We start from the raw sequence: 23344 nt of genomic DNA, 5'->3' as shown, positions 1-23344 counted from the left end.
TATCTAGGAGTAAGACCCCCAACAAAGCATCCCCACCTTTGCTGCAGCATTGAGACTCAGCATAACCGCATCATCAGGGAGACCCCCAAACCCACTGCATCAGTGGGACATTCAGGTCTTCTCCAGTAGAGCCCCCCCTCCCCATCAGCATTGAGACTCAGCATAACCGCATCATCAGGGAGACCTCCTGCCCCACTGCATCAGTGGGACATTCAGGTCTTCTCCAGTAGAGCCCCCTCTCCCCATCAGCATTGAGACTCAGCATAACCGCATCATCAGGGAGACCTCCTGCCCCACTGCATCAGTGGGACATTCAGGTATTCTCCAGTAGAGCCCCCCCTCCCCATCAGCATTGAGACTCAGCATAACCGCATCATCAGGGAGACCCCCAAACCCACTGCATCAGTGAGACATTCAGGTCTTCTGCAGTCGAGCCCCCTCTCCCCTTCAGCTGAGAGACACATCCCACTGGGGCAGCAACGCAGTCAATCCTGATGGAGCAGGCACCTTCCACAATCCCACTGAAGCAGTCAGGGCCCCAGTTTTACTGCAGCACTGAGAGCCACTGCTCAGTGCACCTCTTTGAATCCCTCCTCCCCAGGATGCAACAACACTTTAAAGCTTTCAGTCACACAGTAGCAACATAAATCACTCTCGAGGAGGGTGTGTTTTGATAGGACAAAGGAAAGACCCGCTGAAAGAGCATGTCACAATCAAAGGCCGAGATGCTAGTTATTGTGCACACTCGGGACAAGTAAGAGTGAGTGTGTTTTGTCTTACAACCAGAGGTACCTCGTGAGAGCATATGTGTGCCACAGTGTAGAAAACAACATAGTGATGGAGCTAGATTTTACACGCTCCTGCTCTTTGCACGCGGTCTGTGCTGATTTCTTGCTGTCCACCAATGACACAACCTGGTCTCTTCCATCACTTCAACGTACGTCTGGCTGTATTTTTACTTGTTCTGGGACTCTTGCAGTTGGGTGGATCACCTGTGGGCACTAGGCAGGTGTGCACACCCATTCCTGTCACTTTCATGTTTTCTGGCTCTTCTGTTGTTGAGGCTGTGATTCTGCGCTTGGCGCATTTGGACATGTGTGATTTTCTCCCTGATACTGTGGCTGCTCTGCTCTGATGGGGGGAATTTGATTTTGTTCCTCTACCATAATGGCAGTGGGACATTTCTACATCCTTATATAGGGGCATATATAGAAGGAAGTGACAGAGCATGGCGTTAGACTTCCTGGATGAAGGCCACGCTACACCACTCAAACGCAGGGCTGCACCATATTTCCAACGATATGGTGCAGCCCTGCGTTTCCCCCTGCTCTGGTGCTAAATTTAGCTACCTAATACCAACACAGGCACCCTTGCACCATAATGCAAGGGTGCCTGTGTTGTGGGGAATGATTGTTTATGTGCAGGAAGGTGTCCCTTCCTGCACACAGTGCTTAATTTCTGCTGGTGCTTTCCGGTGCTTAGCACCGGCACATATTTCTCAGGGCCGGGTCTACACTCTATAATGACTCACTTAAGTTCACACAGGTCTTTCTGGTGAAAGCCGTAAAATATTTCGAATTGGATGCCGCATGCCTTATTATGAGGCACATTCCGCCTCTCTGGGGAGGGACTGCCCGAGAGCACACAGCGGAGTGCTGGAAAGAAAGTAGTACAAAAAGATTTTGCGCCGATTTGCATCACTTTTGTGAAACAAACACAGTGTAAAATCTTAGTAAATCTCCCCCATGGTCTGTAGAAACTGGTATCAAACTTTATGACCTCTGGCTTAGGTGGATTAATCATTTATTAACATGGAGCCAGGTGTCTCTTATGGCAACAGAGCACTAACTGAAACTGCACAATGGTACTCTCAGGTCATAAAAGAAGTTATAGTGATTGCTCCAAAAGTGATCAAAGAAAAAAATGCGAGCACAGATAGGGAATCAATGTTTACTTTTAGCAATGGGCGTGCACTGCTATTCAATGCTATGTGCTTTATTCTTGTTTCTTCTAATTGGAGCAATTGGGTAATCTAATCAGGAAGGGAGTTTTCTTAGAAGCACTTTGTCAGTTAGTCTGAAGAGGCCCAGTCAGGGTTGGATTTCCGATGAAATTTGCAGCCTCTTCCTGGAGGCGAGCCAGGACAAGGAGGATAAAAAGCCATCAGCTATGATGGGACTCCATGGAACCAGAAACTTGTCTTTGTCTGCGCCACAGAGACCAGCACTGGTATTTACAGGCCTTTTGGTAAGTTTCAGGAAATGGAGTTTATTTTTGGTATTTACCACATTTTCTTTCTCTTTATTTTTATCCCAAAGCTAGCGTTACCAAATAATTCAGGTTTTGCCCCATTGGGCTTAGGGAATCTATATGTAGGTGAGGAGAGGAGACTGCAGGTGAGGAGGACATATGTGCTTTCCTGTTGTGACGTGTCAACCATCAAAGTGCTCCGTAGAGCATCACTTTAAGTCATGTTGAAGTTTACCACATAATAATAGATTGCAAGGAATTACTGCACCCACAAAACACAGAACAAAATAGAGTTGTGAAGAGAATGTTCATTGAGATCAACCAATGTGAACTAGCAGTTGTTTGGTTTTCAGTGTGATGGTATAGTTGGAGTCCCATCTCCTGAGTTGCATCTCTTGAGTGCCATCTCTGATCTCTGATTCCTCAGGACCCTGCCAATGCTAAAGACACGTACAAGTTCAGAGTTAAATTCTTAGTAACTGGATAAGTTGGATCTTATTTCCTATGTCACTCATGTGTTCCAGCTCACATTTGTGCATGGAACAAATAGCACCACCAATACAGAGCAAATCAGTTGGGCACTGGACGATGTAAACAAAAAAAGCAGAAGTGCAATTCATGTGTTTCATCTTTGCTCTGGGTAGCCAGTACTCTCTACATTACCTCTATTCTTGCAAGCTGTACAATTCCTACACTTATGAAAGCCTACTGATGGTTGAAGCCTGGTGCTAGTGTCTCATGCATAGAGATTGTCAGGAGCTAATTTGTTCATTAAGTCCTTGCCTGTATGATATGTGATTGGTGCACAAGCCGAAATTTTCCTTGTTATGAAGTTATCAACTTTTGAATGTGTGGAAATAATTTTCCTGTTAGAGCCTTGATTGGAAGTGGTATGATGAGGGCTGTTTCCCTGAAACTGGACCCAGGGTGCTTGTTTCCAGTCTAGGGAGGTCCTGGCTTGGCTGTTTGGGATGGACTGTTCCCATGAGGCAGCGGGTCAAGGCAAATTTGCATACGGCTGGGTCTGAAAAGTTTCCGTGCTCTGTCCATCATCTCTTTGTATTTGCTTTGTTCTCCCTAAGTTGGTGGGGTATGCTCAGATGTGGATCCCTCGTGCACTTTGCCCCTTGCTGATGAGGGGTGTTACCCCAAAACTGGTCCACGGATGCTTGTTTCTAGTCCAGGGAGGAGCTGGCTTGGCAGTTCAGGCTGGACTGTTCCCAAAAGGAGCAGGATCAAGACTGATTTGCATATGGCTGGGTCTGAACTGGGGTGGCAAAGTGAGCTAAAGTACGATGATGGATTCAACCCAGATCTGTGACCCGAGGTGAGCATCTGAAAAGTTTCAGCACTCCTTCCATCATCTCCTTATGTATGCTATGAATCTGATGCTAGTCAGTTACTTTGCTTTCCTTCTCACTTGGTCTTTCAATAGCAAGTGATTTGTGAATGGTGTGTTTAAGGATTCTGCTGGGGTACTTTCTAGCTGTACATCTCTGACACATAGCTCTATTTTCCTGTTGATATGACATTCTTGCTGCCTTTGGATCTGGTTCTGAGTAATCCCAATCAGGAATACTGGAAAATACAGACAATTTAAACACACATGCACTTGGCACAGCAAAGCAACAGATTTGGGCAGGCACAGCAAAGCAATAGAAGCTGGCAGGCACAACAAAGCAGCAGAGATGACACAGTTATGGTCAAACTGGTAATCATGGACCCGATTGTGAAAGTGGACAGTAAAGGGTGGCTTGGGTAGGTTGGCAGAATTGTGTTTCCTTATCTGCTGTGAAATCTAATAATTGTATCTGATATCAGTTGGGGTCCCACATTAACGTTGTGAGCAATTTATTCAACGTCATCAGCCATACTTGAATTTCTTACTGAACTCAAGAAAGACCCCCATAAAAGGTAATCTTAAGAAACAGACCCATTGACTGAGTGGCTGACAATTGTGCAATTGTGTAAACTGAGAGTGAGTGGCATTGTGTGTGACTGATTCACTATGAAATATAGGACAACTGTGTTCCTCTAAAGGGGCATAATGTACTATACTTGTGTTGACTACAAAGTATATACGTTAGATCTAATGGAAGATTTTTAAATATATGGACGCTATACATTCTTAAGCACTCCCCTTATGCTATTGTAAATGTGGATTATGAGAGTGCTGGAGCAGAGATTGTTCTATCTCAATCGTCAGGTATAATCATTGAATAACACCCACCATTGGGCATAAGGACCATTATTAGTCAACAAGGAGCGATGATAAGGAGCCAACATTTACATCAATTCCCATGAACAGGAATCAACAAAGAGATTTGGTATGAGTTAGAAGGGTTTTATGAACAAATTAATTCAAATCAAATTAATTCATTGTTACAGAACCAAATAATGCATAAGTAGGCATTTCAAGACAAGATAAAATTCCACATTCATAAGAATTACAAATAATATAGAGAAAATGCAGCAGGTGTGTCCCATAAAGAAAAATCCCTATTCCAATTTAATAAAGATGGATATAAAGGGCATTTAATTTCAGGAAACAAGGTAAGGTGTCAGTTCAGAAACCTCAAATGAAGGATTCTTATGAGAGAAGAAGCATGCTTAGGCATGAAGCTTTAGCGCTCAAGCAGCGGAAATTAGCAAACCCTGAAAATGTATTCACAGTTCAAAGTCAGCAGGCATCTATACGATCTACCGCGTAAGTTCTGCTGCAAGGTCTCCGCAAGCTCTCCGCATCTAGTTCACTGGAGAAAAGGGCTCCGGGAAAAGAAGGGTCTCTCGCTGGGCAGGGCTCTGACTGACGTAAGCAGTGGCGGCTCCACCATGGGGGTGCGGGGGCGTCGCACCACTGCTTTCTCGCAGTGCGATAAGGCAGGAACATAAAATGGTAAAACTACCATTTTATGTTTCTGCTTCTCCCATTGCGAGAAAGCAGAAGTGCCTGGCTGTGGGAGGGCGTGTGTGCTGGTCCCGCTTGAGGGCAGGGGGGGAGTGGCTTGCCCACTGTTGTGGGTACTGACTGTTTGGTCGGCTCCAGGGCCAAACAAAGCAGTCATGCGCACTCACCCTTTTTCTCTATGTAGACTGCTGCATGCAGCCTACATAGAGAAAATGGCCCAGCTGGGGCGCTCTCCGCTGCGCCTCACTAATCACAACTCTGCCATTGCAGCATTGTGATTGGCGTAGAGGAGCAGGAGGAGGGAGGCTGCCTACAAAGCGCCAGGACTGCAGAGCGGCAGGAGCTGAGGCGGCGGAGCGGTCACGGAGAAAGGTAAGTTTTACTTTTTTATTATATATAGATACCCCCCACCCCACCCGAACCCACCTGCCATGGCCGCTTCATACAGAAGGCAGTGTCGCCGTCGGCCTTCTAAGGGCTGTCCTTGCTGTATGTATGCCATGCGCCCTGCTGTGTTACGATTGTGTGTCCAAATGCAAAGACAGAAATATTGATGTCTTAAAACGATCAAATCAACTGAATGTTATGATCTTAACGAAATGGCAGGATTATCTGGTCATGACGTAGTTTTCTGCCGACTGTTGCCACTGTTAGTTAATTGACCAGACTTTCACACAACCACTGTCGTGCAATACTTTTTGTTTGGTTGTAGAGGGGCCTGATTCGCATATTAAAATATAGGTGCGTAGCAGTGCTATCTAAAGTGTTATCTAAAGCCGCTGCCCTGTGCATAGTTCGGGGCTGGTTATTTGTTTAAGCTTTCACATTGCCGTTAGGCAGAACAAAGGTTGGCTTTTCCAACAGTGCACGTTATAAAACAATAACCGATCAGATGAAAGGCAAGATGCGCCTTGCAATTTCTCCGAAAATACCCCTGACCTCCTTACAGTTGTCTCTGCAGTGTGTGCACAGACGGCTTAGAGCGCATATTTGGCAAATACTGTCTGTGTTGAGATCGGAGAGGGCCCTGCCTTCGGAGAGACTGCCGGCTAAGTTACTTCCTGCTCTCGGTCTCTTGTGAGAGGTCTGATCTGAGCAGGAACGCTTCACCATCGGAGGCCCCAAGAAATGATTGTGGCTGGGAATATCAAATACCAATTATTCGTGAGACAGAATATCATCAAAACAATATCGAGGACAGACTATCGAAATGTAACTGCCTGAGGGCGGTTAACAGCATCTACATGAATCAACAAGGCACGCAGCAGTAGAGTTGGGTATAGAAAATGTACAGAAACTTACCTTTCGTACTTTTCTCCCTCAATATTGTTGTGACTATATATTATCCCGTCCTCCACTGCGTGAAACAAGTCTGTCCTCTGAGTTGCTCGCAGCGCTCGCATCCTATGAGCTGCTGCTTGGACTTTTAGCCATTGAGACACTGCTCTCCACAAAGGAACCTCGAGTGCCTCTGCACTAAGCAGATCATTCCCAAGGTGAGAAATACAATCTTGTTGGTACCAGTTCATGAAATGTGTCCTATTGTTTGATATCCGAAATTCAAAGAGTCGCTTATTTCTTTACACAAGAAGCCCCCTTCTTGCTTCACGCGCCTCAACATTTGTCTCGGGCCCTGCGTGTTTGATCTCACCCGCCACACAGCTTTTAGGTAAACGGACATCATTTCAATTGAATTTGTCTCCTTCGTGCTGGTTTTCTTTATATTCCTTTGCAGATTTAATCTTGACTGTTATTTTGCTGTCGCTAGTTTGGACCGAAGTGTTTTACTGCTGAGCCAGTTTTGTTGGACTCTGTTTGGAGTGGTGGGCAGCCTGGAAAGGTGGGCCTGTCTGGAATCACTTGTGCACTGTGTGTGCCAGAGAGTAGCATCATGCACAGAAAAAACGCAGAGGATTGGTAGACATGTGCGGTGTGGTGTGTGGGGTGAGGTGCAGGCGCAGAACCGGTTTATGGCTCAGCAAAGTCAGAAATTAATCCAGCTGCCAGAGAACCCGAGCACATAACCTGCTTGACAAGAAGCAACCTTATAATGACCCTTCTTTCCTTGTAATAAGAGTGTTAAAGTGGTTTATACAAAAATGTGATGAACAGAAACACGTTTTTGCTTATATAAACTGTGATTATGTAATTATGAAAGCGTGACTTTTTGTAACTGATAATTTAGTTTTAATACTGATTATTGCGGGAATGTAGAAAAATTGATTGCTTTTGTGATTGCAAAAAGAGAAGAAAATGGCACCAGGCACAGGTATGGAAAAAAGGATCAGTTGTGAGGTGTAGTGAGGCACAGAGGTAATGGGAGACAGGAGGGCTGAATGAATCAATACATGTGTGTAAGTAGGGATACAGGTAATAGCTGGGATATGCCATAGACCCCCGCTGAAAACCAAAATGCTGAGTCTCTCCAGCAGTGATGCAGTATTGTGCCGTAGAGTGGGTGACATCATCTTTGAGCCGCCTGTTTAAGTTGGTTTGGTCAAGGACACATACTGTGTGCAGTGCTTTGCCTGCTGTCTGGCTCTGGTGCCTTGTCATCAGACCTTAGAGTAGTTGACACCTTCCTGCTTTCTCAAATTTGCTTGAAAATGCACCTTGCCCACTCTTCTTTCAAATTTTTCTCGGGGGTAGAACCCCCGCCAAACCCCCCATGGGTGGTTCAGGCTCGATCGCTAGGCATGCTCGTCGCAGTGAAGTACTACAGTTGTTTTATGCCACACCACTTTCAAATGTTACCAGCCGCCACTGGATGTAAGGAACACACACTACTATAACTCAATCAAAACACTAATGGCAACAAATCTAGCATTCCCATGAACTAATCATTCTCCAGAAAGAAAGAAAGAAAAAACATCTCATGCAAAACAGCACTTTAAATGCTAATACAGGCCTCTTTGCACTAACATGTGAAGTCAGCATTTAAAATGGCATCAACAGTTAGGCAAACATGTGTGTGCTTGAATGCCTATGATTACCTATCACAATATTTTGTCTTTATGGTGCATGTTTTATTCAGCATTGAAATTAGCACTCTTCAGTTTAATGCCTTTAATTTGCAAGCTTACGACATTCGCTCTATCAAGAGTTTAAGTGGCATGTTACCTTTAGCCTATACTCTTTACCCTGCATTGCCTTTACCCCACAGTCTTTACTTCACAGGTAAGCAGAAGCTGGTATGTACATGTAGGTGCAGGTAGGGGAAAAGGGAGATAAGTGCGGTTTTAGGGCTACATGGTAGGTATAGGTAAAGGGAGATGAGGGTAATTTTTCATACACTCATGCACACACACTCCTAAACTCAAACATTCTCCCTCACACACACACACGCACACACGCAGTCACACAAACAGTCACATATAATCATAAAGATAAACTCCAGAACTGAGACTGCGCCCATGGGCGGATCCAACCCCTCTATAACATGTTGCCTGTTGTGAGACAGCGAGGCATAGAAGCGAGCACAACAAATGCAGCTGACACAGGTGACTGATGCACAACATGCCCGACTGCTGTGCAGTAAAACACTTGGGTATTTCCAAAGTCCTATTGAAATGGGACTGCAATGAGTCTCTGAGGGGGGAATCCAGGTAACGGGCATCCAAAGTCATGTGTATGAGGGTCACAGGAAAGGTCCAGGACTAATTTGCAGCTACACACCTTCATTTACTCATATTTATCAGTATCTGTTATTGAATACTCATTTGATCTTGGGACTTTGGATGTGGTTGAGTGTCTTGTGTAGTCTGTGTGCTTGTCTGTGTATGTCCGCATGTGTTTCAATCCCACACAGTCACCCAGTTGTTTCAACACATGTTCTGGCTGCAGGTGACAAATGAGGTGTCACCTGGGTGCTGTTTAGTGTCATCTTTCAATTACATCTTGGGTGTCAGTGCAAACTTTCAGTTTTGTGAGTACATGTGTGTTAACTCCCAACCATCCCTGTGTGACTTATTGTCGGTGAAGGTGGTTCCTCTCTGTTAGAACCGGCGGTCTCTAGTTGGCAGAGGTATACACTTCTGACAAATAGGGACCAACCAACTCTAGTCAGGGAAAGGGGATTACACACTCAGATAACCCCTGCTACCCCCTTGGTAGCTTGGCAGAGCAGACAGGCTTATCTCAGAGGCAGTGTGTTAAGCATTTATGACCACATGCAGTAATAAAGTGAATACACTACAGATGGACACGACACAGAAGTTATTATAAAAATAGGATTTTTATATAAGGCTTAGCACAAGACCAAATAACGACAAAAATATACCACAGTCTTAATAAATACTCTTTGGAAGGAAAAATACTAGTTCAAGTAAGGTTTCTTCTTGGCAAATAGTTCTTTAGCAAAGTATTCTTCTGAGCACAGTTCTTTGGCAACAATGTAACCCCCACAGGAGTCACACGACGTCGAGTCTACAAGATTCCCAAGGTTCGGCGTCGACCGCGAGGAGCGCTACGTCGAGCCTGGAGTTGCAACAGACCCCACAAGTACAGTACCTTGAGAAATGAAGAAAACGATGATCCACGGCGTCGAGATGTCGGCGTCGAGGTCGGCGTCGATCGTGCCTCGGATTCGGGTCGATCTGCAGCGGCGTCGAGGGATGTCGGGCCGGAGCAGCGCTCACGGCGTCGAGAAGGGCGTCGAGTCGATGCGATCAGCAGCGGCGTCGGGACGGGGTCGCTTGGAGGTGGAGCCGATACTCACTCCTCACTGGCGTCGATACCGGCGTCGAGACGGGGTCACTTGGAGCCGGGGCCGATACCCACTGCTCACTGGCGTTGCTGCTGGCGTCGATTGGGCCCGGCGGCAGGCGTCGAAGGCTCGGGACACTGGAGCCGTTACTCACGATGTCGAGCTGGATTCGGCGGCGTTGGCGGCGTCGAGACTGCAGATTTTCCCTTGTGTACTGGAAACAACACTTTCCAGCAATTCAGCAAAATGGTGAAGTCCTTTGGCCCTGTGACTTCAGCAGGAGACTGGCACTCTTCCAGCCCTTGGAGATTTCCTAGCAAGTGTTCAGAGAGTACACACCAAGTTCCTCTCTCCTGGTTCCTTGGCAAAAATAAAGAAGCAGCTTTCAGGTTCCTCCACAGCAAAACAGCACTCTGGCAGAAAGGGGAGGCAAGTCCTTAGATCAGCAGGCTTCTTGTCCTTGGTACAGGTTTCCTTGTCAGAAGTGATCTGAGTTCTTGGTTCAGGGGTCCTTCTCTTATACCCCTTTTCTCCTTTGTTCCCTTTGTCCAAGCAGGGAAATTCCCCCCATCTCAGGTTCGTTGTGGGTGTTGCCAGGCAGAGGCACCTGGCCTATTCACTGAGCAGGGCAGAGTCCTCAGCCGCCCAGCAGGAGGCGGGGCCAGTATTGTCACTGGCAGGAGCAGGGCTATCAGTCGCCCAGCAGGAGGTGGAGCCAGAATTGTGTCAGGCAGGGCAGGCTACTCTTCCCTCACTCTATGTGTAAATGCCTCATTCACCCCACACTGACTCATTCAGACCTCTGGAGCCACCCAGCCCCTGACACACACACCAAACCAGCAGAGACCGGTGGATAGTTGGACAAGAAAATAGACACTTTCTAAAAGGGCTATTTTCAAACATAGAATTTAAAAACCATCCATCCTAAAGGGTGTGTTATTAAATTCTGAGTTCAGGGATACTAAACTCGACCTGCTACCATGCTCCCTGAGTCAGATAGATTATAATGGAGTTAATAATCCGTCTGCCCATTCTGGCCTATGGGAGGCAGGTAGCCCTTCAATAGTGAAAAACGAAAATGGCTGTAATTCACTATTAGGTCATGCCACACACATCAGGGCATGACCTACCTTTTACCCACAATGCACCCTGCCCTAGGGCCTACCATAGAGGTGTCTGAAATGTGGCAAAGTGAAGGTTTAGAGACTGGCAAGTAGGTTTCCTTGCCAAGTCGACATGGCAGTCGGGGACTGCACGCAGGCGCCGCGGTGGCAGGCCTGAGACATATTTTACACGCTGCTTCCGTGGGTGGCACAACCAGTGCTGCAAGCCCACCAGCAGCAGTTAACTTACACGCCCTTGGCACCCGCAGTGCACTAGACTAGGGTCTGAACAGTAAGTCAACCAAGCCAATCATGGTAACACCAATCAATGTAATAATTTAACATAGGGAGCACTTGCACTGTGGCACTGATCAGCAGTGGCACAGTGCCCAAAGCAATAAACCAGCAAAAACATCGTAAACAGTGGAGGCAAACAGAAAAAAATGGAGGAGAGACTCATGCCAATGATGCCAGGTCTAACACGTGTCCCCTCCAGCTGAAATGTGGGGAGAACTACCCTTCACCCAGGGAGTCCTCATCACTAAGGCGGAAAAATCTGGACAGACCATCAGCATTGGCGTGATCTGTACCAGGGCGGTGTTCCACCGTAAAGTCCATCCCCTGTAGGGAAATGGACCACCTCAACAGCTTTGGGTTCTCACCCCTCATCTGCATTAGCCATCTGAGGGGCCTGTGGTCTGTCTGAACCCGGAAGTGAGTCCCAAACAGGTAGGGTCTTAGCTTCTTCAGCGCCCAGACCACAGCAAATGCCTCACGCTCTATCGCACTCCACCTTTGTTCCCTGGGAAGTAACCTCCGGCTGATGAAGGCTACAGGTAAGTCTCGGCCCTCCTCATTCATCTGTGCTAGAACAGCCCCCACACCATGCTCTGAAGCGTCTGTCTGGACAATGAATTCTTTTGAAAAGTCGGGTGCCTGGAGGACCGGTGCCGTACACATTGCAGTTTTCAGGGTGTCAAAGGCGTTCTGACAGGCGTCAGTCCAGATCACAAGTCTCGGCTGCTTCCTGGAAGTCAGCGAGGTCAAGGGGTGCACAATGTTGCCATACCCCTTGACAAACCTCCTGTAGTAACCCGTGAGACCCAAGAAGGCTCTCACTTGAGTCTGGGTTTTGGGCGGTTCCCAAGCCAGGATGGTATCTATCTTGGGTTGCAGGGGGGCCACCTTGCCGCTCCCTACTTGGTGCCCCAAGTACACCACTGAACCCTGCCCAATCTGGCACTTACTAGCCTTGATTGTGAGGCCTGCTCTGCGCAGGGCCAACAACACTTCCTGGAGGTGGCGCAAGTGTTCCTCCCAGCTGGCGCTGAACACTGCTATATCGTCCAGGTAGGCGGCGCTGAAATTTTCCAGCCCGGCCAATACCTGGTTAACCAACCTCTGGAATGTGGCAGGGGCATTCTTCATCCCAAAGGGCATCACACGGAACTGGTAGTGCCCATCTGGTGTGGAGAATGCAGACCTCTCTTTTGCCCCATCAGTCAAGGCGATCTGCCAGTACCCAGACGTTAGATCAAACGTACTAAGGTACCGGGCAGCCCCCAACCGATCGATGAGCTCATCAGCTCTGGGGATGGGGTGCGCGTCAGTCTTGGTGACCGAATTGAGTCCTCGGTAATCCACACAGAACCGAAGTTCTGGTGAAGCACCAGGCGCTGCAGCCTTTGGGACCAAGACCACTGGGCTGGCCCAAGGACTGCTAGAGGACTCAACCACCCCTAAGGCAAACATCTTGGAGACCTCCTCCTTGATGTATGCTCTGACCTTGTCAGTCACCCTGTAGGCCTTGTGCCTCACAGGAGTGCTGTCCCCAGTGTCCACATCATGGACACACCACTGAGTGACACCAGGGATTAAGGAGAACAGATCAGGGAATTGTACCAACAGATGGCGACAATCTTGCTGCTGCTCAGGGGTCAGTGTGTCAGAGAGGACAACACCATCCACTGACCCATCTTTTTCTTTTGCACACAGGAGGTCAGGAAGCGGCTCACTCTCCTCCTCCATCCCAGCATCTGTGGCAAGGAGCATGCCCACTTCGGACCTTTCTAAGTGGGGCTTTAACCGGTTGACATGCAGGACCCTTAAGGGGTTCCTGGGAGACTTCAAGTCCACCAAGTAGGTGACATCGCTCTTTTTCTCCACAACCTCGAATGGTCCAGTCCACCTGTCCTTGAGCGCACAAGGTTCCACAGGGGCCATGACCCAAACTTTCTGACCAGGTTGAAGCTCAACCAGAGTGGCATTCTGATCGTACCACCGCTTCATCTCTTCCTGGCTGGCCTCCAGATTTGCCTGAGCAAGATCTCTGAAGCGCCGAGTCTGGTTCCTAAAGGCCAGCATGTAACTATATACATCCTGGGGAGGTTTCCTGGGAGATTGCTCCCAGCCTTCTTTAACCAGACTCAAAGGTCCTCTTACCGGGTGACCATACAAAAGCTCAAATGGGCTGAACCCTAGAGACTTCTGTGGCACCTCACGGTAAGCAAACAGCAGGCATGGCAAGAGGACGTCCCATTTACGCCTCATTGGTTCTTCAAGACCCATGATCATGCCTTTTAGGGTCCGGTTGAATCTCTCAACCAGCCCATTACCTTGAGGGTGGTAAGGAGTGGTAAACTTGTAGGTTACCCCACACTCCTTCCACAGAGACTTCATATAATTCGAAATGAAGTTGGTGCCCCGGTCTGACACCACCTCTCTGGGGAACCCCATGCGGGAGAAAACACCCATCAGTGCCCGTCCCACCACGGGGGCCGTCACTGTTCGGAGAGGGATGGCTTCCGGGTACCGGGTGGCATGGTCCACCAAGACCAGGATAAACCTGTTGCCCATGGCTGTCTTGGGGTCCAGTGGCCCCACAATGTCAATTCCCACTCGCTCAAAGGGGGTACTGACGACGGGAAAAGGTTGGAGGGGAGCCTTCTGCTTCCGCCCACTTTTCCCACTTGCCTGGCAAGTTTGACAGGTCCTACAATGGATATCTGAATCCCTTCTCATCTGGGGCCAATAAAAATGGGTGACAAGCCTGTCATAGGTCTTGTCCTGCCCCAGATGTCCAGCTAACGGAACGTCATGAGCCAACCCCAGTAGGAAGGCTCTGAAGCGCTGGGGTACCACCAGCACACGGGCTGACCCAGGCTCAGCAGCCTTAGGCTCGCTATACAGGAGGTCGTTCTCCCAGTAGACCCAATGTGACCCTGACTGATCACCTGTCGTTTGGGCTGAGGCCTGCTGCCTCATACCCACAAGAGAAGGGCACACTTTCTGCTCAGCACAAAATTCCTCCCTGGAGGGACCACCATCCTGCTGCCAATGGGTCAGCTCGGGCAGGTCTCCCAGTTCGGCCACTTGTTCTCCTGTCGGTTCCAGGGCATCCCCCTCAGGGTCTGCTCCCTCCTGGGCCGCGGGAACGATGGGGGACGGTTTCCCGCGCCCCCTGCCTCTTCTCTTCACGGTTGGGACCTGGGCCGTACTTTCAGGCTCCAGGGCCCCATCAACACCCTTACTGACTGACATGGACCGGGTGGTCGCACACACCCACTCAGGCAGACCCAACATTTCCAGATGCGCTTTTCTCTCCACCTTAGCCCAAGGGGAGTCCTCCAAATCATTGCCCAGGAGACAATCAACAGGCATGGCGGGCCTCACAGCAACCTGAAGAGTACCTGAGACCCCCCCCCACTCAAAAGGAACTTGAGCTACCTCACACTTACTCTGTGAGTTGTCAGCAGCTACAACGGGGTAGAATGCATGAGGGACCACCTGCTCTCTGGACACCAAGTGACACTTGACAGCTGTCACACTCGCTCCGGTGTCTCTGAGAGCTTCCACCCTATGGCCATTAATGGTCACCCACTGCCTATATTTCTTAGTGTTACTAGGCAGAGGGGTTGGAGGGACCATTTCCACGTCTCCTAAAGAGACCAGGGACATTTCTGCGGGACCCCACCCACCGGGGGCACCCATCTCATCCCCTCCCAGGGCTACACTCGCTACCTGACGAGGGGGTGCACGCGGCGGTGCATTCGAATCCTTCATGGGACACTGGGGATCATAATAACGGTGTCCCACCTGCTTACAAGCGTAGCAGGTCATGGGGCCCCTGTGAACAGGTTTACCTGTCGGGGCCTCTGGCTTCTTTACAGGGGGAGGCTGGGAACCCTTCCCTTGGTTCCCTTGGGGACTACTTTGGGGCCCTTTCTGAAACTCCCTCTGTTTACCCCTGTCCCCCCCACTCTTCTGCTGGGGACCCTGCCCACCTTTGGCTGAGTCTCCCACTGGACCCTTGTGGACCCTGGTACTGACCCAGCGGTCCGCCTCCTCAGCAAGTTTTCTAGGGTTAGATATCTTGCTATCAACAAGGTGCTGGCGTAGCTCTGGAAAACAGTTATTAGACAAGTGCTCCCAAGCAAATAAATCATAAAGAGCATCATAACTATCAACCTTGCTACCCTTTATCCAACCATCCATGGTTCTGCAGAAAAAAGACACATATTCAACCCATGTAGTACCAGGCAACTTCTTACATTCTCTAAAGGTTTGTCTGTACTTTTCTGGAGTTAAGCCATATCTCAGCATTAAAGCATCTTTCATATGAGTATAAGACATCCTATCCTCCGCAGGAAGGCTCAACAAGGTATCTCTCCCTTCATTTGTAAAGCGGCTCCACAACCCCGTTCCCCAATCTTTCTCAGGGACCCGGTGGGCCAACAATGCTAACTCATACGCTTTAAACCATTGGCTAATATCTTCATTCTTACTGTAATCTTTGATCACATCCTTAGGAAAATAAAACCTACTTTCTGCAGGCACAGATGGAGTGCTGCCACCAGAGGGATTCAATTCTAAACTCTTAGTTTTAAGCTCCATCTCCCTCACCATCTTCTCACGTTCAAACGCTAATTTCTCTCTCTCAAAATCTAATCTTTTGCTCTCCATTTCAGATTCTCTCTTGCTTCTTGCATTCTCTAATTCCAACTGCCCTCCTAATTTAAGTTTTGCCATTTCTAACTTGTGCCCCCTCTCCCTCTCCCTGTCTTCTAATTCTTCAGGGGAAAGGCTCCTAGAGGAAGCACTACTGCCGGGAGATGACACTGGCCCATCTGCGGGCTCTTCCTCCTCTTCTTCCTCTTCCGGTACCACCACCGGATCAGAGGGATTTCTGGCCTCTAACCAGGCCTTCAGCGCTTTGAGGAAGTCGTCTTTCCTTGTGAGACCTGTGGTGGGAACTTTAAACTGCTTGCAAAATCCTTTTAGATCCTTTAGCACGTAGGAATCTATCTTCTCCTTATCAAATTCCCCCACAACAATCTCCACAGGTGTAGCAGCTCTGGCGTTCTCCATGGTCAAAACTGGCAGTGTTTAAAAAAATAAGCTCCAGGAAAGCGGAGAACAAAAATAGAATATCCTACCAAAACAGATTGTGGCTGCGTTATGGTCTGCTTTCACTACGTAGCGTACACTAATCACTGCACATGAGTCATAAATGCAAAGTTCAATCCTCACCGCTGACCACCAATGTTAGAACCGGCGGTCTCTAGTTGGCAGAGGTATACACTTCTGACAAATAGGGACCAACCAACTCTAGTCAGGGAAAGGGGATTACACACTCAGATAACCCCTGCTACCCCCTTGGTAGCTTGGCAGAGCAGACAGGCTTATCTCAGAGGCAGTGTGTTAAGCATTTATGACCACATGCAGTAATAAAGTGAATACACTACAGATGGACACGACACAGAAGTTATTATAAAAATAGGATTTTTATATAAGGCTTAGCACAAGACCAAATAACGACAAAAATATACCACAGTCTTAATAAATACTCTTTGGAAGGAAAAATACTAGTTCAAGTAAGGTTTCTTCTTGGCAAATAGTTCTTTAGCAAAGTATTCTTCTGAGCACAGTTCTTTGGCAACAATGTAACCCCCACAGGAGTCACACGACGTCGAGTCTACAAGATTCCCAAGGTTCGGCGTCGACCGCGAGGAGCGCTACGTCGAGCCTGGAGTTGCAACAGACCCCACAAGTACAGTACCTTGAGAAATGAAGAAAACGATGATCCACGGCGTCGAGATGTCGGCGTCGAGGTCGGCGTCGATCGTGCCTCGGATTCGGGTCGATCTGCAGCGGCGTCGAGGGATGTCGGGCCGGAGCAGCGCTCACGGCGTCGAGAAGGGCGTCGAGTCGATGCGATCAGCAGCGGCGTCGGGACGGGGTCGCTTGGAGGTGGAGCCGATACTCACTCCTCACTGGCGTCGATACCGGCGTCGAGACGGGGTCACTTGGAGCCGGGGCCGATACCCACTGCTCACTGGCGTTGCTGCTGGCGTCGATTGGGCCCGGCGGCAGGCGTCGAAGGCTCGGGACACTGGAGCCGTTACTCACGATGTCGAGCTGGATTCGGCGGCGTTGGCGGCGTCGAGACTGCAGATTTTCCCTTGTGTACTGGAAACAACACTTTCCAGCAATTCAGCAAAATGGTGAAGTCCTTTGGCCCTGTGACTTCAGCAGGAGACTGGCACTCTTCCAGCCCTTGGAGATTTCCTAGCAAGTGTTCAGAGAGTACACACCAAGTTCCTCTCTCCTGGTTCCTTGGCAAAAATAAAGAAGCAGCTTTCAGGTTCCTCCACAGCAAAACAGCACTCTGGCAGAAAGGGGAGGCAAGTCCTTAGATCAGCAGGCTTCTTGTCCTTGGTACAGGTTTCCTTGTCAGAAGTGATCTGAGTTCTTGGTTCAGGGGTCCTTCTCTTATACCCCTTTTCTCCTTTGTTCCCTTTGTCCAAGCAGGGAAATTCCCCCCATCTCAGGTTCGTTGTGGGTGTTGCCAGGCAGAGGCACCTGGCCTATTCACTGAGCAGGGCAGAGTCCTCAGCCGCCCAGCAGGAGGCGGGGCCAGTATTGTCACTGGCAGGAGCAGGGCTATCAGTCGCCCAGCAGGAGGTGGAGCCAGAATTGTGTCAGGCAGGGCAGGCTACTCTTCCCTCACTCTATGTGTAAATGCCTCATTCACCCCACACTGACTCATTCAGACCTCTGGAGCCACCCAGCCCCTGACACACACACCAAACCAGCAGAGACCGGTGGATAGTTGGACAAGAAAATAGACACTTTCTAAAAGGGCTATTTTCAAACATAGAATTTAAAAACCATCCATCCTAAAGGGTGTGTTATTAAATTCTGAGTTCAGGGATACTAAACTCGACCTGCTACCATGCTCCCTGAGTCAGATAGATTATAATGGAGTTAATAATCCGTCTGCCCATTCTGGCCTATGGGAGGCAGGTAGCCCTTCAATAGTGAAAAACGAAAATGGCTGTAATTCACTATTAGGTCATGCCACACACATCAGGGCATGACCTACCTTTTACCCACAATGCACCCTGCCCTAGGGCCTACCATAGAGGTGTCTGAAATGTGGCAAAGTGAAGGTTTAGAGACTGGCAAGTAGGTTTCCTTGCCAAGTCGACATGGCAGTCGGGGACTGCACGCAGGCGCCGCGGTGGCAGGCCTGAGACATATTTTACACGCTGCTTCCGTGGGTGGCACAACCAGTGCTGCAAGCCCACCAGCAGCAGTTAACTTACACGCCCTTGGCACCCGCAGTGCACTAGACTAGGGTCTGAACAGTAAGTCAACCAAGCCAATCATGGTAACACCAATCAATGTAATAATTTAACATAGGGAGCACTTGCACTGTGGCACTGATCAGCAGTGGCACAGTGCCCAAAGCAATAAACCAGCAAAAACATCGTAAACAGTGGAGGCAAACAGAAAAAAATGGAGGAGAGACTCATGCCAATGATGCCAGGTCTAACACTCTCGATATTGGGAATGGAGCTCTTTGAGAGGATCATGCTGTCATGGACAGACCTAGGACAGTATATAGAGCAATGATTAAATGGTAATTTAGCATCACTGGTCCTCTGCACATGTAAGAGAGTATCCTACTCCTCTTGCAGAATACACACACCTTGCCCTTCTGTGCAATATGAAGGATGTGTGGACAGTCCAGAGCACCAAAGCCATCACGTGAATGGAATGGCTCAGAACTTCCCTGTGTGTGGGTGAGAGCAGTGCAGGATGTGAAGCAGATTGAAGGCTTGCTATTTTGACTGCTGTCTTGCAACTGTTGTAAGGCTCCTGTAATTGTCTATGGCTGCCAGTATTTCCAATGACAAAGCAAATTGCCCTCAGTATCTATGAGTGCCCTCATGTTCAGTGGATTTCACTTTGTATGGTGCCCCTTCACAGTTGTCCTTCCTCTATGTCTATGTCTTTGGCATGAGGATCAACAGGGACTATCTTTGAGCTCCAGCAGGGTGTATGCTGCTGGTAGATCCATGGTGGTATGGGTGTCCAAGGTCATTGTAATCTTTGTATCATTTCCCTAAATGAGCAACCACCACCAGCTATTGGGAGATACATTAATGTGACCCCTCAGCAACCCAATGTCCAGAATAACAATACATGAGTACAGTAGCGTTCTTGGTGCTTCGTCTTTTTATTTTACTTCTTCTTCTTTACACTGCATTAGATGTTCTCAATACATTCTGTAGTCACTCTGGTAACTCCAGTGGCCAGGTATTGGGAGATGGTTTACGTCTGTTCAAATGTAGTTCACATGTTCCTTCAGAGGGTCCACTGACTTTATGAGTTGCCTCACTCGCACTGTACTTGATGGCATATCCTGATCACATGAACAGCAGCCTGAAAAGAAGCGCCCTTCAGTGCCAGGGCTGGTATTTGTGGGCCGCTGGCCCTGGGCCAGCTATTTATTTTTTATAATTTGTAATATGTTTGCCAAGTTGTTTTTCATATTGCATGTGTCTGCAATAGAAATGTAGTAGTGGATAGTGGTGGATGAAAGAGGTATGAGGTGGAATCAAGACTTCACAGCCTTGGTATTCTGCACCCACAGCTTTCAGAAGTTTCTGGGAAATGCTTCCGCCCGCCCTTATTACGGTCTACTTCCACATCAGAAAGTGCCAGACATGATGGACAAGGAGTTCACATCCATGTTTAAATGTCAGCTGTGGCCCTCCCTCCTTATGAGGGGCTCACCATAACCTGGAACAGACACACGTTGGGCCCCATCATGAAGAGCTGAGCTGGCTCAGCACAGAGCTGAGCCCCTGTTTTTAGTTCTGGCCTTTGAGGCAATTTTACCTGTCTGGTAGGGATATTGTTTTTCGAAAATGTGCATAATACACATACATAGAGGGGCTTTTGATCAGGCAACTTCATCCATTGGTCAGTTAAACTGTCATTCACATTTTGCTCTCGCTTCCTGCGATACAGCATTGGGCAGTGTGGCAGACCAGTAAAGCTCCTTTTATTTTGAGCAGTTGCACAAAACCTGTGCACGCTGTTCACAACCACCTGAAAGTAATTCCCTTCTTTTCCGTGACAAGCCTAGTTCAAAGTATATTTTAATATTTTATTTTAATTATTATATCAACTTATAGAAATGTATTTTGGCTACACTGTGTGTGTCCAGGTAGATGGCATTTTTTTTGCTGTTTTCTTTTAAAATTGCTATCATTAAGCGTTTATGTGACATTGTACTATTGTAGCTGCGAGTGATTGTTTTTTTGGTGATATATTCTTGTCTCCTTCACAAATCATATTGACAAAATGCATGGCATTGCTATAAGGTTTGATATTTTAATATCAGCACTAGTAAAACAGTCTTTTTTGTGTTTTATTTTTTCATTTTAATTTTCTTATTGCAAACATATGTCTGCCACTTTAGGTAGCTGCATATATTTTTTTCTGTTTATTTTTGTAAAATATGTTTGTAATACAAAATCTAATCATCTCACCAGCATGTCAAGGCCAGGCCTTTTGGATGTGCCAATGTTTGCTTTCATTTGAAGTGTCTAAAGTTAACATATATAAAAGTCGTAACATCTCTGAATATACGCATGACATACAGATAGCTCAAGTTAGAAACACTGAGCTGGGATTACCTCTCTCTGTTTCTGCCCGGTGCTGCTTGAAGTTTGTATATTACGCTCATAGTATGAACTTAAAATAAACTCATTTCAACAACGTTGTGATCTAAATACAAACAGTTGTTTCCCACATCATCCCATACACAGGGCAGCCACACTCATAGGCATGAGTGTTAGACCGAGGCAGGGGACAAGCACTGGAGAGATGCCACTCCCCTCTGACTGGCTCCGCACGAAAGAAAACAGGGCTAGATGTAGGATCCACACCCCTCTGACTAGCTCCGCACGAAAGAAAACAGGGAGAGATGTAAGATCCACACCCCTCTGACTGGCTCCACACGAAAGAAAACAGGGCTAGATGTAGGATTCACACCCCTCTGACTAGCTCCGCACGAAAGAAAACAGGGCGAGATGTAAGATCCACACCCCTCTGACTGGCTCCACACGAAAGAAAACAGGGCTAGATGTAGGATCCACACCCCTCTGACTGGCTCCGCATGAAAGAAAACAGGGCTAGATGTAGGATCCACACCCCTCTGACTGGCTCCGCATGAAAGAAAACAGGGCTAGATGTAGGATCCACACCCCTCTGACTGGCTCCGCACGAAAGAAAACAGGCGAGATGTGGGATCCACACCCCTCTGACTGGCTCTGCACGAAAGAAAACAGGGCTAGATGTTGGATCCACACCCCTCTGACTGGCTCCGCACGAAAGAAAATGGGAGAGATGTGGGATCCACACCCCTATGACTGGCTCTGCACGAAAGAAAACAGGGCTAGATGTAGGATCCACACCCCTCTGACTGGCTCCGCACGAAAGAAAACAGGGCTAAATGTTGGATCCACACCCCTCTGACTGGCTCCGCACGAAAGACAACAGGGCTAGATGTAGGATACCATTTAGCGGGTGCAAAGCCTGCAACTCTCTAATCCACTGGATTTGCAACCGCTAAATGGTATCCTCAATTGTACTAGACCCATTTTTCCAAATCAGCAACAGGTTACCAAATCGCAAAATAGGATTAGAAGGGCACAAAGAAGCATTATTTGGAAGGGTGTACACTATAATTAGTAATTTGTTATGTTCTATTTTAATAGGTGGGCCCTTATTTATGGGGATTTGGCGTAGGACAGTGCAGCAAGTCATCTTGCTGGGCTGCCCTATGCCAAAGTGTAAGGGCAGGATGCACCATATTGATGCAATATGGTGCATTCCTGTCCTTTCTCCCTGCGCTGGTGCTGTTTCGGCTACCTAGTGCCAACGCAGGCACTCTTGCACCATGGTGCAAGGGTGCATGTGTTGTCGGCAGGATTGTTTGCATCTTCCTGCACAAAAGCAATCCTTTTTCTATGTGTGCTGCAGAATGGAGAATTAAAGAACTCTCTCCTCGTTATGCTTCACCTCGGAAGGGTTAAGGATTTGCACCTCCCCAGTTTTACATGAAATTGTATATCTGGGAAAGCATCAAAATCTATGGGTGCTGCATGGGAAAACCCACCTCACTGCCAATGGAACTCCTCCCGCGCTCAGAGTAAGGCAGCGCAGTGATTTGCACTGTCTTGCCTTACTCCATATCTATTATCCCATCCACAGCCACTGATACTGGTTTTGCATGGTTTCATAGATATGATTTAGGAATCTGCTCTTCCAGGGAGTCACAAAAAGTGATGCTTCAGCGGCGCAGGGGCCTCGTAAATATGCCCCTTGGTGACTAAAATCTGGTGGAAATAAATTAAAAAGTTAGAGAGTTGAAAAGATAGAGACTCCATAGTTGGGATGGAAAAACATTCGCAAAAAGGAAAGGGGTCCTCTTCAGACCCCTTTCCTTTTGAGACTGTAAATAAACTCTCAACTCTCAAACAAAGTTACGAAAAAAAATCTTTTCTTTTTAAATGCAGCTCCATTTCCCATGAAGGCATTCAATCGTGTTGAGTCACAATTTGCAAACTACTTCATAAATACTAATGAGCTAGGCCAGTTTGCCACCGACTACAGATCTTAAATATTAATACATAGGTCAGTTTGCAAAATTATTTTCCATTCATGAAAAGTCGCAAAGCAGTTTGCATCCTCTTTTTCGAATAGAAATGTTATACATTTGGCCCACATATGCTTAAACAGGGCTTCCACCCAACCACATACATTTTCCCTAGCATACTTAGTCAGTGCTTAATTTGTCACTAAGATCTTCTTGTAATAAAAAGTTCTAGGTCCCTAAGATTTTTTTTTTTTTTTAAGTGGCATAGCCCTATGTTCTTCTTGTTAATACAGTGCATGGCGATGTCACTGCCTGACGAGCCAGCTGGTGCCACATTGGTGAATGGTTCAAAGTGAGGCGTGATGTAATTGTTTCGCTAACCTGGCTCATCATATTTAGGCAAAGGAAAGGCACTACGAGAG

General features: G+C 47.8%; 1 protein-coding gene across 5 annotated transcripts in view; it reads left to right on the top strand.

Annotated features, from left to right (window-relative positions):
- Positions 1-2062: 2062 nt before the first annotated feature.
- The window catches only part of LOC146813262 (epidermal differentiation-specific protein-like), a 45698-nt gene continuing 24416 nt past the window's right edge, over positions 2063-23344 (top strand). Inside the window, exon 1 of one of the 5 annotated variants that reach the window (XM_085620105.1) lies at positions 2063-2247. Coding sequence is in view for 1 of the 5 variants with exons in the window: in XM_085620103.1 (XP_085476229.1) it covers positions 2183-2247 (65 nt within the window). In the remaining 4 variants the exon portion in view is untranslated. Of the gene's footprint in view, positions 2248-4925; positions 5531-6103; positions 6655-23344 lie in introns of those variants that run through there. The other 4 variants (XR_014966965.1, XM_085620103.1, XM_085620106.1 and 1 more) reach the window with 4 other exon arrangements.

Source organism: Triturus cristatus, chromosome 7 (assembly GCF_964204655.1).
Source record: "Triturus cristatus chromosome 7, aTriCri1.1, whole genome shotgun sequence".
Taxonomy (NCBI): Eukaryota; Metazoa; Chordata; class Amphibia; order Caudata; family Salamandridae; genus Triturus; species Triturus cristatus.
The sequence above is the reverse complement of the archived record's forward strand: the minus strand, read 5'-3'. Positions and strand labels throughout refer to the sequence as shown.